Below are 15,363 nucleotides of genomic sequence, written 5' to 3'. Positions count from 1 at the left end.
TGCAGTCGGAAAACTGAATATGCTACATGTATTCATACAAGCATGTAATATACATGATATTTTCAAAAGTTTGATTTAATTATTTTGATTCTTTAAACAAAATAAAAACAAAATATCAATACGTTATGAATGATGGGCATTTTAAAGAACTACAATGTATCTTTTGTTTTTTGTTTGTTTGTTTTTGTTTGTATTTGCCTCAATTGAAAAGGTTGATACCACTAGAATTCGGACGTACAAAAGAATGTAACACTTCCGTGACCAAATGAAGAAAAATAAAGAAAAAAATTAATAGACTCTGGTCACGCCTTGACACGTGACCATTCGGTTTGATTGTACACTACTACACTTGTACTGCGAAATTGTTTTGTTTGTCGGGGTTGAACGTCCGAGCACGTACTGTGAAATAAAAAATGGATTCTAATTTAAGCTCTTTGGACCACGAACAACATTTCCTGCATCACATATGCTGCATCAATTAAAAAATATGAAGAAACTAAACATATTAAAATTGAAATAAATCACAGTTACTCCATTTTAGCATTGATTTATCACGGGCTGGTCATTTATGTCATAATTTAAACATCGCTAACATTCAAACACGTATTAACAACTATATAGTTAATTTGGAATGATGACGCATTCAGTTACATGTATCTCTTGACATGATAGATATTTCTTTATATGTTATCTTTACGCGTACAGGGATACAATGACATTATATAGATTAACTGTCGACTTTGGCCCAGTTTCATAAAAATCTTCTTTTTATTTAAGAGATTTTATTTATGAAAAAGGGCCGTGTTCACATAATGTACAATTTCTTCGAAATATATATATATATTTTTTATTTATTAAAAGAGAGATAATCCCGGGGTATTTCATTATAAGAAATAGTTATTAGAGGACAAGTCTTCAAAGCGGTAATCTTAACGAATTTTAAAATCCCAGAAGGTCTGATTTCAGTCTGACAGGAAGTGATGTACGGTCAATGGCATCGCAAATTTCATGACGTCCATGATAGTAGTACGAAGATTCCCGATCTTTCATAAAAAGATGTATGTGGAATGAACCAAGCCTATATATGCCGGTAAATCACGGAACAAGAGTGATCGAAAGTTAAACATCTGGACAACCCGACCGTAAACAAGTCGTTCCATTAGAGGGGATTAGTGGCAAATACATAATGCATTTTCGATCATACAGCATCGAAGTGAATACAGCTCATGCTTCTAAGTTTTACTGTTTACTGCTTTCCCTTTCCCCGATGAGACCGCTAACCAGGTTGTCAGGTGTTGGTTGGTTATGTCCCTATTAACAAAACTTGCTAAAATGACTCTCATCCCGTAAATATGAAGAACTACTATTTAACAAAAAAGAAAATAATATCGCAAGATGGAGGATGAAATTACGCAAAAACCGGATATTGTGTAAATATATTTGTTTATTATAACTTAGTATTTGCATTTAACAATGTTGATTTTACATTTAAAATCAACTTACGACGTCACCACCCACCTTATATCTATTGGCATTACTATTGAATAAAACTTCTCATCCTGTTATATGTTACACATGCTTCATATAAGTGTCAAATGTGTACGTTATGTCAACGTACAATGTATATGGGGTGATTCCTAGTAAGCAACATCTGAATGAAGGTAAATAACAAAATTACCGAAATGATAAAATCAACTTAAGGCTCTAGCCAAAAGGATAATATGAAAAGTCCATATAACAAATGGCAATACCAGTGTAGTGGTCCGGGGTTTAGGTCGCCCCAATAGGATGCAGCTTTGGGGAATCTCTGACACTGTTCCCGCCAAAAACCAGCCAGCTGGAACGAGGCAGACGATATCCAGGCCTTGTACAGTATACGTGTAGTTGGTAAATTACAGATGCTGAATTCAGAATATATTTTCCAGCCTGGTGTACAACATAGAAAGTAAGTAGTCGTAAGCATTATACCAGGGTAAAAACCGGAATTTTCAAAACCACCGCAATGGTACGTTTACTGACTTGGTACAGGCATTTCGAAATTAAATGATATTCCTTAAGATTCAGGATAATTCTAATTTTACAATAACATAAACATAATGTTACACACGTAAGAGCTCGATTTGAAGAAACAACACACAAATTAACCACGCCAAAACGAGGTACGAGGGTTTTATGTAATATTTCTTTTCGATACTAGAATGAGGGAGAAATAACATAATGTAGTTTTGACAGTTAAAAGGGGGATTCCGATAGAGATTGAAATCAAATCGGCAGAGACTATCCATTTACGGTAACATGTATGTAAGTTTTAGTCAAATACAAGTATTATCATGGTCTTCATCTTGATTGAGAACCTTGGCCACCAAACTTACTGTAAGTCGTGACCAATATCATACTTTTATCTTTATTTTTTTTCCCTAAAGTATCTGGTCATAATATTATGTCACTAAATTTTTCATCATGTGCAAAGTAAGTAGTGAATACGACTATATACACATGTACTTTAAATCAACTTGTCAGTTTCTTGATTTAGTATTCATTTCAATAATGGCCAGCTTAATACTAGAATTTACGATAAAAGGGATGATTTGTCATTCCATACATTGTATTGTTATAGTAACTATCCACTCTTAAATGGTGACGTCCCTTTGTCAACGTCATATGGTGCTTACATTTGCTTGTGTTTGTAACAATGTTCGATTTTTTTTTTTATACATCATGGTTTTCGATATCAGAAGCCCGTAAAAACATTCACAAAATTTTCAACCGTTTCGAGGAACTCATTCTCTAATATAGATGTACTTGACTTGTATACGATAAATTAGTAGGAGTATCTCCCATCCTATATTTTATGGTGATATTTTTCACAAACCACGGAAACTTCAATACTCATCCATGGCCGATTCATTGACTAAACCGGCGAATAGGCTCATTTGTAAGGGAAATATATATGATATTGCTGTCAAATCGTTAAATATAGCATTTTTGGTATTAACATTGATTCGCTCATAGGGTTTTAACATAGAAACTAACAAACTAGAACTATAAACAGTTGGCATGACCCATGACATGTGTTATGTCCTTGTATGACTTACGATGTACCATAGAAACGTAGTTCTCTGTAAGGGAAGAATTGGGATGGATATTGCATACGATGAGGACATAACTTTAGTAGGTTTAAACTGGTTTAGAGCTGGCATGTTACTTTACAGCTGGTAGTCCTTTGTTTGTGCATTTGTGTACTTTACATGTATTAGGAACATAGTTAACATCAAGGACAAGACCTCGTTTTCCCTTGATTTAGTATTATTGTCTTAGGTAGTTAACTTGACAACTGAAAAGTTGATTCAAAGTTTCTATGAGACACATATTTAAATAGAAAAAGAATATCTCATTGTTAACTGTACAATTACCTCATGAAGTTTATCAGGTAATTGTTATTGATAATGGAAATTCCATTCTATACTTTTGTAACTTTAATCCCTAACGTTCACTTATATTTATAATATATATATACATACAAACTTACATATATTACAAAAATGTAGAGCTTTATTTCCCATTTCAATACTGTTGGTAGATAGCCACGACAACTGCAAGACATACTCCTTAGAAAGAATACTCTTCTGGAAGCTGTATGGTATGAAGACACTGTCTATTTCCCATGCTCTTTTACTAATAAGACAGATGAACCATTTTGTGTTGAGATACTGGCTCAGAATATTCCATGTGAATCGAATATGCCGTTGCTATGGTTACGAGAGCATTATTGTCAAACTGACAAAGTTGAGGTAAACTAACGTTTATACATGTCGAAGTTCTGTTACACAATGGTAATATGTATTTATTTTCAACCAAAAGAGTCTCATAGCCTAAGGTATAATCAGCATAAACGTGTATCATATAATTTCAACAAGCGCAGTGCATGCTTGGTCACATACAGGTACAAATGAATATCTGAGTAAAATGCATTTTAGTTTAATCGCTTATTGTTTAGTCTTATCCCTAACTAATGGAGTAGATGTCAATCCATACTGTACTGTATATGACTACATTGCGTAGCTATACATGCATACATGTACCTCATTCGCATGCGACTTGTAAGTATATTCAATGGCATCAAACAAATTACTACATGTACTAAAAGTCAATGACAAAGAAACTCATATAAACCTAGGATCACTCCAAAAGCTGCCTAGTACAAACGATCTGTTCTGAAATGTCACATTAAAAAGCGAAAGAGGCCGGCCACTTCAGTCGTTTAAATGATGATATTTAGCATATCGGATGTTAATGCTTTATCGGGACATTGCCAAGCGCTTAGGGTATTATATTCGATATTACAATTTTACATGTTTGCTGAATTCGTTGACTAACACCACCACTTTATGCAAATAAATGCAGATACGCAGATTTGTAATGGGTAGTGCTTTTTGACATCCTAGACAACAGAGCCTAAAAGCTAACGCGTGATATATAGGTCTGCGGAGGAGACACATATAAATTGTACTTTTATTGAGAGAGGTATACTCTCTGAAACACTCGCGAAAAAATACAACATTTAATGAATCATTAGGAATAGCCTTGGTACGATCAGTCCTTGGGTCGGAAGAATAGGATATTGCACTACAGTGTAGTTTTTTAATACACAGTCTCCCGTTTCCGCGTCGCCTGCAGTAATTTCAAGTGCGAGATAACGCATTTTCGACCATCTGAGAACTTTTACCATCCACGGGGCATAGTTAAAATCCAACACCACCCAAAGAGAGATAACTCCAATTGAATTGTATTGGCTTTTAACAAGACTTGTTCCCGATCGCAATATTCAGTAGTCCCGGGAACCAGGATAGCTTTTAACTATCTTCTTTGAAATTTCTACGCGACCAAGCGACAAAAAATAGTTTGGCGTCTCGATTTACCAGTTCGACAATATTGAGCTGAAAATAAACACTTAAAATGTTTGAAATATCATTCTTTTGGGATATTGGTGAAATATTTAAAGTTTAAAAGAGAATCGCACATTAATTTGAACACAGCATTTCCGTCCATGAAGTTATATGCCGGAAGCCCTTTAGTTATTCTTATACTTACAATACTCGAAGCCACTCACGTGACTTCCGAGTAAAAAAGGGAAGAAATATAGTCTCATTCAAAAATCATTGTTGCCTGATAATGAAGCTGTACAGACCTCCGTGTCAAAATATTAAATTCAGACAGTTGACTTATTTAATCATATTCAAAGATGGACAGAACAGTTTCAACATAGACTACAGCGTTTCTTCGATTAAACAGGGGGTAAATTCAAGATTGACAGGAAGCGAGTTATTTTGACACATAAATTATGATCCTATCTTTGTACCAGACAAAGTCACCGTAAAAACTACGGATACCACCAATCCGAAAATCACCTACAAGTAAAGTTAAATGGTTTCATGATGTTTTAATACAACTACAAATTAAAATAAAGGAAACATATATGACAGCTTTTAAATGTGTAAATATACATGTAACAATTGCTTACCAGTTGTTTTAGTGTGAAATTAAAAAAAAAGAAAGAACGAACTCTGAACAAATACATTTTGTACAAAAACCTGGAAGATATGCAGTGGAACGCAAATGAACCAAATTCCAATAATAAGGATACGTGCGTGTTGATGAGCGCCGCTCATGACGGGAATTGGGTAGACATGTATTGCACAATTGTTGAAGGATTTATTTATGAAAAGCATATTTCCGAAAAAAAAAACATTCAATGTCTTATTAAGTTGTATCATTTTATACCCTTTTAACGTTAGCTTTATTCTTCTTTATTCCTTTGAAGAAAATAAATTAGTTGACACTTACAACATTGATATGTTCCTTCATAAGAATAAGAATGAGCATGTATTACAAATATGTAGAAAATGTCCTAAGAAATGTACAAGAGTAATCAAGGGAACCAAGGTTATAGCGGTAATCAAAAGAGTGTAATCCAGGGACAAAGACCAGACATGGAAAACAGACATACACAACAATGAACATAAAGTAACTAAAATCATACATACAAAGCAACAAAAGCCAATGAGCAACTTGGACATACTAAAAACTTGGAGCATGGACCAGGTGCACCGGTAGGGTAAGCGTTCTTTGCTTTTCTAGAAACCCCCGCCGAGTTTCTCATAAAAAGTTGCTCATACAAAACATTAAATGTCGAGTATATCATGAGTTAGAAACTTATGTATTGGCTTTTACGTGTCGTTGGGTCCATACTGTTCGTTGTTTAAAAAACACGTACGATTTGTTCCTCGTATGATGTCCTTCATTAAAATCCCTGTCACTCTACTTTCATATTTGAGTCATCGTGTTTATTGAGTGATGTATACTTTAGAGAGCTTGAAGCATTGAGTGTTTAGGCAAGGTATCACTGAATACTGAGAGATGGACACTGAATCGGAGTAAAAGGTATTCTTTGTATTGTTTACCCATGAATTTATTCTCTGATATTTTCTTTTTCTTCTATAATTTAACAATATGACAACTACATAAGAGTATAGGGACATCTGTTAGCTACATGTTAAAATCAGTTGCAATGACATGTCTTAGTCCAAGCTCTTTGCGTGTTCACTTTCACTCATGCGATAGTATTTTTCCTTTTTTTCTTTTTGAGGCACTATATCACTGATAAATGCAGTGGGCATATCCCTAGTTTTGAACATTGTAGAATCATACTCCCTTTAGTACATTGTACACTGATAATCACAATCTTATAATTCGGAAGAATCATGCCACGAGTATATTCAGATATAGGAGTACCAGGCATATATGTCCTTTGGAAAAAATAGGAATTCCTAAGTTATACTTCGAATACAAGTCTAACTCTGCTCATCAAATTGAATTCACACGCGTTTAAAAAAATTATGCAAAATAACCAAGTAACCAAGCATGTAAAAATTAAGTACACTAAGACAACTATTAAACCTACAATTTATTTCAAACAGTAATATCGGAATTTTCAATCCAAGTGCCTTGTCAAGCTTCGTGTTATTCGAGGACTGGAATTTGAGCACAGATTGTTCACAACAAAATGTCTGTCAGTTCGGCCCAGAAAGATCGGCACATTATCTATATTTGTTGCTAATATTAAAATAAAATTACGTATAAGATTAAATAACAATTAGTTGTGTTTCAGAAAGAGTCAAACGATGTTTGTATGTCGACTGTCATTCAAAACTTCATCTTTGTCAATACATATGAAAGTCGAACGCACCCAACGGTGATGCAGTTGGGATAAGAACCAGATCTAGTAGCAACTTTATAGTTTTTTCTATTGTTGTTATATTTCATTTATCAGAATACATATATTTTCAGTTTTAATACATGTATACATATTTTCAAATGACTGATATTTTCATCCGGGTGGGGCTGTAGTCTCCTTGACATGTACACCGTACATATGCTCGTTACATAAATATTTTCATTGGAAGACAAACTTTGGATCATTCATTTTGTCAAACCAGTTGCAATGATTAATAACATCTTTTTCGGTGATAAACTGCTATGGTGCTATGTCTGCTGTCTCGATCAAGGGGTAAAGCGAAAAGTCTTACAAGTGTATCACATTTTAAACAAAGCCATGAACTTTGTACTTAAGTGTATGATCATTATTTTTAAAGGGAAGCAAATTATTTCTTGTCGGTGTGCTTCTTTGATTTCACTTTAAAAATCATAATAGCAGTAATAAACACCGCTCTTCGGCTTTGAAAGATCAAAAAATCACTTCCGTATTATCATCATATCTTATTTTTGACGGAACGATTTCGAACAATTCATGTTTCAAACCTTCTTCGTACATACATGTGTAAGTAATTGCTGACTGGGTAATACTGTAAAATGATATATGTATTGAAAGGTTTTCCACGCGATGCTTTTGTCAATGCCAGCTACTGACCCAGTCTTTTGACGACAAAACAGTCATTTGGTGGCGTTATTTTTTCCTCCATTTTCAGAGCACTAAGTGTGACTGTAAGAAATCATTTACTTAACTACAATGTCGGTATAATTTCTACAAGCAAGTTAGCGAAATTTATTGTCCGAGCTTGATCTCACATCTGCATGTAATAGGTTGTTGATCAGCTAAAATATTTTTGATATTTCTACTTATCATTTCTTCATTGCAATTACGTCGAAGACATTTTTATTAACAATCCGTTTTTATCATAGTGTTCCAATACATGTAAATACAATTGTTTATATGGTAGCTTTAAAGTCCCCGGTTGTTTGATTCATATAAATGTTAACACGGGTACATGTATCTACTTACATGTACTTACTGTATTATTCAATGGTCACCTCTTTTCAACACACAGAAAAAGGTTGTACATAAATGAACTATAATTAATGCTTAATAGAACCGCTTACTTACTGAGGAACAAACAAATCATGAGACCGGCATTGTTAACTCTTCTTAAGATATATCATGAAATTGAGCAATTTTCAAAATGATAATACTTAAGATATAATAGATCAATCATTTTTGACGATCATATTACATAATATTTATAGATATACACTTTCTGGTATGTCACTGGTTCATTGAATATGTAAAACATTAAATTTCCTTTGTATTCTGCAATTCATACTCAGTGCACCAGTAAGTTAATTGTTCTTAAGACATTCACTTTTAGATTTTAAAAAAATCGTTTTATTAGATTAAGACAAGATTTGTGAACAAAAGTTGTGCTACATTTTTTTAACGTCAAAATGGGGAATCTTAATACAAACATTGCATTGAACAACAGAAAGGCATTTAAAAAAATGTTAACATATATTTCGTTTAATATGTTTGAAACAGAAGATACATATAGAAAAGAATCGTTTATATATTTCAAAAGTGTGTAAAAGTTGAAATAATTGTTTTTTTATGAAGGCACCATACATTATAGTTTTGGAGTTCCACCAAATCGCAATTAAATACTGCCTTTTAATTCACCATGGAAAATGAGAAAGAGAAACAGCAACACTATGTTGTAATCGAAAACTTAAAAGAAGAGTGTTCAGAAGAGGACATATCTAATAATTTGCTTTACCTTTTCAACCGTCTGTTTCATTTGAATGTGGAGAAAACTGACATTCTCATTAAAAGAAATAAATCTAGAGAGGCTGTAATAAAAGTGGCAAAAGATGAAAACTTGGAATCTTACGTTAAAAAGTTGACGTCGCCCGAGGAGCGGTCAAAGTTGCAATTTAATTTTCTTTCTATTATAAATCCTGACGTGGATATTAAAGCTCAGATTGTAAATAATCATAGTTTATCCAAAACTTTGATTGAGAAGAATGAAAGGTCATTTACGGAAAAAGAAAATCACTGTGTTGTAACGGAGAAAACATATACCATCGATACCGACAACTCAATCGAAGAAGATGTAAAAGAAGTAAAAGAAGAAAAATCAGACGAGAAAGTTGTTGATCCAAAACAAAGTAAAATTGTAGACAAAAGTAAGGAAAAGCAGAACTCGCATCGGAAAGTCAACCAAAGCATTAAGTACTTGAGTGATGCGTGGGGAGTCAGGTCATTGAAGACAACATCTTTTCGCAATCAGGGTCCTAATAAGCAGAAAGGAAATGAACGCTGCTACATGGAAGGAGAAACTTTAGGAAAACAATGTCTTAAAAGATCGTTTGTTGACGGGGAGGGTGACATTGCTGAATTCTTGGTCAACATTGTCCCTAAATATGTTTGTGGGTTTTTGAATAGTAACCATAGTGGAACACTCTATATTGGTGTGACAGATGATGGTAAGTGATACTTCGCTTACGTTTTTTTTCCTTTTAAGTAGAGTCATATGCACTGAAACGGTAATAGTAAAAAAAATCCATATATTTAAATATGGCGATATCTAGGAAAAGTTGGATAAAAACCGTAATGGTCATGAATTAGTACAGGCATTTCCAAAGGAAATGGTGGGGTTAACCAGATTCAATAGTGCGCCCATCCCCTGCTTCCTTTAAGATTAATTGTTATCCTAATATTGCACTATAAACAGGCAGCATTAAATTTCTACCAAAGGAAGACCACTTTTGTCATATACACACAACCTGAGAGACGATATATATGCATGTTATTTTCTGTTTCTGTGGCTAGGCTGCGTTTCCGGCCTTAGATGTGATAGATCTAATGATATAATCCAGCAGACGATCAGCGAGGCCATTGCAGTGATCAAACCGCCCATAACATCACGTGGTTACAACGTTACCTTAGTGCCTGTATTTGACAAGTTTGGGGGCCTCAAGGAAACAAGAATAGGTACAATTAACATCATATTTCTAGTCGTATTTGTATTGATTCTCCATCAAAATGTTCATAAAATTACACAAAACGTGACACTGTATAGTTCCGTAAGCATGGATACATTTTCAAAACATGCTTCAAACATTATTTAAAACATACTATCGCTAATATAAAAAGCAACGTAGATTTTCGAGAATTGCACATTTGTGTAAAATCCACACGAATATTACAGCAATACAAATAAAATGAGTCGTTGTGTTATGTTTCGCACGATTTTTACATATTCTTCTATTGATGGATGTTTTATTTGAAATTTTGACAACATGTACGTCTATGATTGTTTGAGCCAACCAACTATTACATATACATGTATAGATAATAATCTTAAAAGATACATTAAAGTACATGTATGCATTTGCATCATTGGTGATGTGGCTCAACAATATTACCCGTTTAGAAAGATCTAGCAGAGTTTACATTCATCTGATTGCAGAAACCTACAAAGTAATTGAGGTTTCGGTGGAGAGAACAATCAACCTCTATCAGCTGTATGAGGTAAATGGGGAGGTGTTTAATCGGAAAGACGGCGCTCACTACTGCATGAAACCAACTGAAATCCAAGAGTGGTACCACATCAAGCAGGTTCGTCATAACATATTCATATGATTATTGTACTTTATTTTTATGTTAAACAGAAAAGAAGATGGGAAGTGTAAATATCCGAGTAAAGATGTGCTTAGTATTTCCTTTGTTAAGTACGTCATTTACATTTACATTTACGAATTGATAAAATATGCATTTTGTAATAGAAAAAAAACAATATTAGAAGCACTTAAATGTACAAGTTTAAACATATCATAGCTTGTTGATTGAGTTATAGTCTTTTGAATACCGTCTAGATTGTATTAACACAACAGAAAACAACGGTAATTATTTGTTTGTTTTGCTATAATGCTTTAGCTCCACCTGGAAGAACTTGAAAATGCTTTAAGAAGACAGAAACTTGACAATGAAAGCACTAAAGAGTTCGAGATGAAAAATTACGAAATGGAGAAAGAAGCAGAAATAAAAGCGCTAACGGAAGAACAAAAAGCACAATTTGAAGCGATGAAAGAGGAAAAGACAAAAGAGCTGCACGAAGCGTTAGAACATCAAAGGCTTCAATTTGAAAATAAAAACAAAGACGGGGAAGGTAAGATTCTCTTTGAAAAGGGCGAAGAAATTAAACGACTACAAGAGGAAATGAGCAAGGAGCTAAAGACGGCTCTCGAGGCTCAAAGACTTGAGTACGAGACAAAGATTGACAATGAAAGGAATAAAATGTACAGCGATAAAGAAGATGAAATTAAGGAAATGTGTAGCAAGAAAGACGATGATTTACAAAAAGCCTTAGATGCTCAGAAATCAGAGTATGAAGAAAAGCTTGAGTTAGAGAAAACAAAAATAACGAAAACAAAGCAGGGTGAACTTGATAAAATCAAAGAAGAAAAAGACAAAGAAATAAGTGAACTAAAAAGCAAGATTGAGGAAATGAAATCTGAAAAACCTCAAGTGAAATCGAAAACGTGCACGATTATGTAAACTTGCCCTAAATATTAATATTGTATGAATGTTTTTCGTGTCTATCTTATTATATAAAATCATACCCACACTTTTGCTTTCTTAAGAGTAATCAAGGGAACCAGGGTTCTAGCGGAAACCAAACGAAAGTAATCCAGGGACAAAGACCAAACATGGAAAACAGACATACACAACAACGAACATTAAGTAACTAAAATAATACATACAAAGTAACAAAAGCAAATGAGCAACTCGGACTCAAATAAAAACTGGGAGCATGAACCAGGTGCACCGGTAGGGTAAGCGTCCTCTGTTTTTCTAGAAACACCCGCCGAGTTGCTCATAAAAGGTCAAGTCCAGGGTACACGAAAGAGAAAGGGAAAACTATGACACGATGAACAAATCAGTTTTCGTGGTGCAGATGGATACACCGTAACGATGCTCGAGTTCATGATGGCGTCCATAACACTTCTGTAGTGATGACTTCAATCTTGTAGCAATATAACCCTGTTCCAGAAGCCTAATTGTAAGAGTCATAGCGCGATACAAACAGTCTGCATAGTTACGGCAAGCTCTGGCATAACGTATGAGTTGTGATATAAAAACTCCATATGCAGGTGCTGAAGGGATGTTGCCACAGATGAAAAAAAATTCTGAATGAAAAGTAATCACGTATGTCGTAATGTTTGGTCGATAGTTTTCCTTTACCATCGATCTCTAAGTGTAGGTCAAGATATGAGGGTGACATCACAGCGTCTGCAGTATACTTTATCTGAAGTTCTTTTGGGTAGATGCAATGTTTCAAATCCAAAAAACTAGGATTGTTTAACGATAATACGTCATCTATATAGCAGAAACTGAGGTTAAAGGATCTAGTTAAACGAGGTTCTTTCTTTCGAATAAAATCAGCTATACAGTTAGCCTCATAAGAGTTTAGGAATAGGTCAGCAAGTAGAGGAGCACAATTTGTTCCCATTGGAATACCGACCGTTTGTTGGAAAACGCGTCCATCACACTGGACAAATATGTTGTCGATCGAAAATTACAGCATTTTGAAAACATCTTCTTCTGTAAATTTGGAAGATTATTTGGAATTATTTTTTTACAAATTATGCGGAATCTCTACCAAGAACTATATAATTATATCTAGGTGTGCTATCTTTTTTTTTTTTTTGAGAAACAACGATGTATTATGTTTCTGAGTCGGGATAAGTTAACATTATGTTTATTCGTTATTTTAGTAATTTTCACTTCGTTTTATTTATGTCATTCTATTTATAAATATCTTCCCAAAGTGATTGATGTATATGTGCTAGTCATTTCAATGACGATTCACAATTCTCCCCATTTGTGTAGAAATGGAACGAAATTAAGAAAATTGACAAGTATAGAGACATAGTTTACCAGATTGAATTTCGTTCATAGAAATAATATAAAAGGTATATTTATTTAGATTTCATTGTGTTATAAAACCAATAAAAGATGTATGAAAACAACCAATCCAATCAATCAAACAAACAAACAGTAAAACAAAACTATGCAGCATATTTTGTTCATGTAAATTTACATTTTGTATAAATGAAGCGTAGCGCATGCGTCACCAGATATGGTAGTATAAAACCAGTCTCTGCTTATTTTGGGTTTATACTGGAAATTCACATATTATTTGCCACACTGATGTTAGATTAACTTCCTAAAATGTGCAAGCACTAGTGTGTGAACTTTTTAGATGCATTTAAATCTTATATTACTATATTTACGGAAAGTTTCACAAATGTAAACAATGGGTGATAACAATATGGACGCCACCATTGACAATAACTAGCCAAATTGACGACCCTGGTCCATCACTCACCCAGTCCAATTTATCTACAACCACATCCACTTCTACTACTAATAATGGACGTTCTAGTCCAGATAGTCCCGATAATCCGGCCACTGTGCGACAAGAGTCTAGGCTAATCTCGATAGGTGATACGAATGAGATTAGTACCGCCATTAAAGAACTTACGCCCCCCCACCCCCCCCACCCCCCCCAAAAAAAAAAACAAAAAAACACCAACTTCTAGAAAAGTATGACTGAAAAGGTTGCTGAAGCTTTAACTAGTACTGACGTATTAAATGCAATAATTCCTGTACTTGCTGAAAAAATAAGTGAAATCCTCTAAGAAGATATTAAATCTAAGGCAAACAAAACAATTGCACGACAAAACCGTTGATCAACAAAATATTATAGATGAACAAAAACATAAGCTATGTATACAGGCTATTAAAATCAACAAGACTGAGTATGCATCATCTGATCAATCTCAGTCTGGCAAAGAACATGCAAATGATATTGACTTTCAGTACCAAAGAGTAGCTGTCCTTGAAAACCAACTTGAAATACAGCTGCAATATTCACGCCGAACAAGCTTCAGGTTTCATAATGTACCTGTCCCTGTCAACCATCATGGTGAAATTCAACATTCAGTAAACACTGACCAACTTGTTATAGATATATGTAAAAACAAATTGAACATTGATATTACAGTAAATGATATTAGTCGTTCCCATGTGATCGGAAAAGCACGCAACGGTAAATCACAAATAATAGGGAGATTTATATCGTATACAACCAGAAACTTAGTGTATACAAATAAAAAAGCTCTGAAGGGTGACACCAATGGCACTTTCATCACTGAAAATCTTTCTCAATTTAGAAATGAATTAGTACAAAGACTGGCTGATTTAAAGTCAAAGAAACTGATCTGTGCTTACTGGACGGCAGACGGTCGGATTTTCGTTAAAACTGCTGATGATGAACCAAACAAGATTATCAATACCCATGATGATATTTCACAGATGAACAAAAAGCATAAAGAGCAACAATCAGATACATAAACTTATTATTTAGACTTCGTGTCTTACTACAAAAATGCTCAAATCTCAAAGACTTATTTTCTCTTTTGTTGTCAATTGTAATTTATGCTTATAATATCACTTATTTTAATGTCTATGGATTAGATTATTTCTGTTTGTTTACCATCGTCGGGATGTGTATCTGTTTATAAATATATGTAAATTTAAGGTCCGCTCTACTAGCTGTCCAATAGACAGGTGAATTAACTGTTGTCAGTCTATATTTAGCTAGCCAGGTATTCTACAGTACTGTATTGATTGATACACGTGACAGTTACAATACAATTACCTGAAACAAATTGTTTGTATAGAACTGGGAGAAATACATGTACATGTAGAGTAAACTTTCTGCGATAAATCCATTTTCGGCAACAAAGACATCTAATATGATTAGTAAAACAAACCATCGTTGTATGTCTTATTTGAGATTAAAAAACTAGAGCACTTCAATGTCGCAATATCATATGTCATGCTATACTAAATAATAGCGAAGAAATTGAAAAATAAATTTGGAAAATAATTATTAAGCCGATCAACATAATGAACTAAAACCATAATTCGGCTATCAATTATTATTATTATTATTATTATCCCCTTTTATCAATTCAACTGTCACTAGGTTAATTTACATGTAG

The 15,363-nt window shown here is 33.9% G+C and overlaps 2 protein-coding genes across 2 annotated transcripts in view; one reads left to right on the top strand and one right to left on the bottom strand.

The window, feature by feature from the left end:
- The window catches only part of LOC148619434 (uncharacterized), a 28,181-nt gene extending 24,528 nt beyond the window's left edge, over window positions 1-3,653 (bottom strand). The window contains exon 1 of the mRNA XM_088579313.1: window positions 3,530-3,653. The gene's annotated coding sequence lies outside the window, so the exon portion shown is untranslated. The remainder of the gene's footprint in view (window positions 1-3,529) is intronic.
- Window positions 1,612-13,243, top strand: LOC148619433 (uncharacterized). Its single transcript, XM_088579311.1, has 6 exons — window positions 1,612-1,945; window positions 3,581-3,791; window positions 8,906-9,774; window positions 10,121-10,282; window positions 10,761-10,909; window positions 11,228-13,243. Exons 3-6 carry the CDS (start codon window positions 8,970-8,972, stop codon window positions 11,846-11,848), a joined length of 1,737 nt encoding a protein of 578 aa, XP_088435437.1. The 5' UTR covers window positions 1,612-1,945; window positions 3,581-3,791; window positions 8,906-8,969; the 3' UTR covers window positions 11,849-13,243.
- Window positions 13,244-15,363: the final 2,120 nt, after the last annotated feature.

Source organism: Perna viridis, chromosome 4, assembly GCF_037379345.1.
Source record: "Perna viridis isolate PV_CMFRI_1.1 ecotype Kerala chromosome 4, ASM3737934v1, whole genome shotgun sequence".
Classification (NCBI taxonomy): Eukaryota; Metazoa; Mollusca; class Bivalvia; order Mytilida; family Mytilidae; genus Perna; species Perna viridis.
Note: the sequence above shows the minus strand (reverse complement) of the source record. Positions and strands in the feature narration are given on the sequence as shown.

Coding starts and splice junctions, on each gene's coding strand:
- LOC148619433 (XM_088579311.1), top strand. CDS start 8,970: ATGGAAAATGAGAAAGAGAAACAGCAACACTATGTTGTAATCGAAAAC. Junction 9,775..10,120: donor TATTGGTGTGACAGATGATG/GTAAGTGATACT, acceptor TTCTGTGGCTAG/GCTGCGTTTCCGGCCTTAGA. Junction 10,910..11,227: donor AGTGGTACCACATCAAGCAG/GTTCGTCATAAC, acceptor ATAATGCTTTAG/CTCCACCTGGAAGAACTTGA.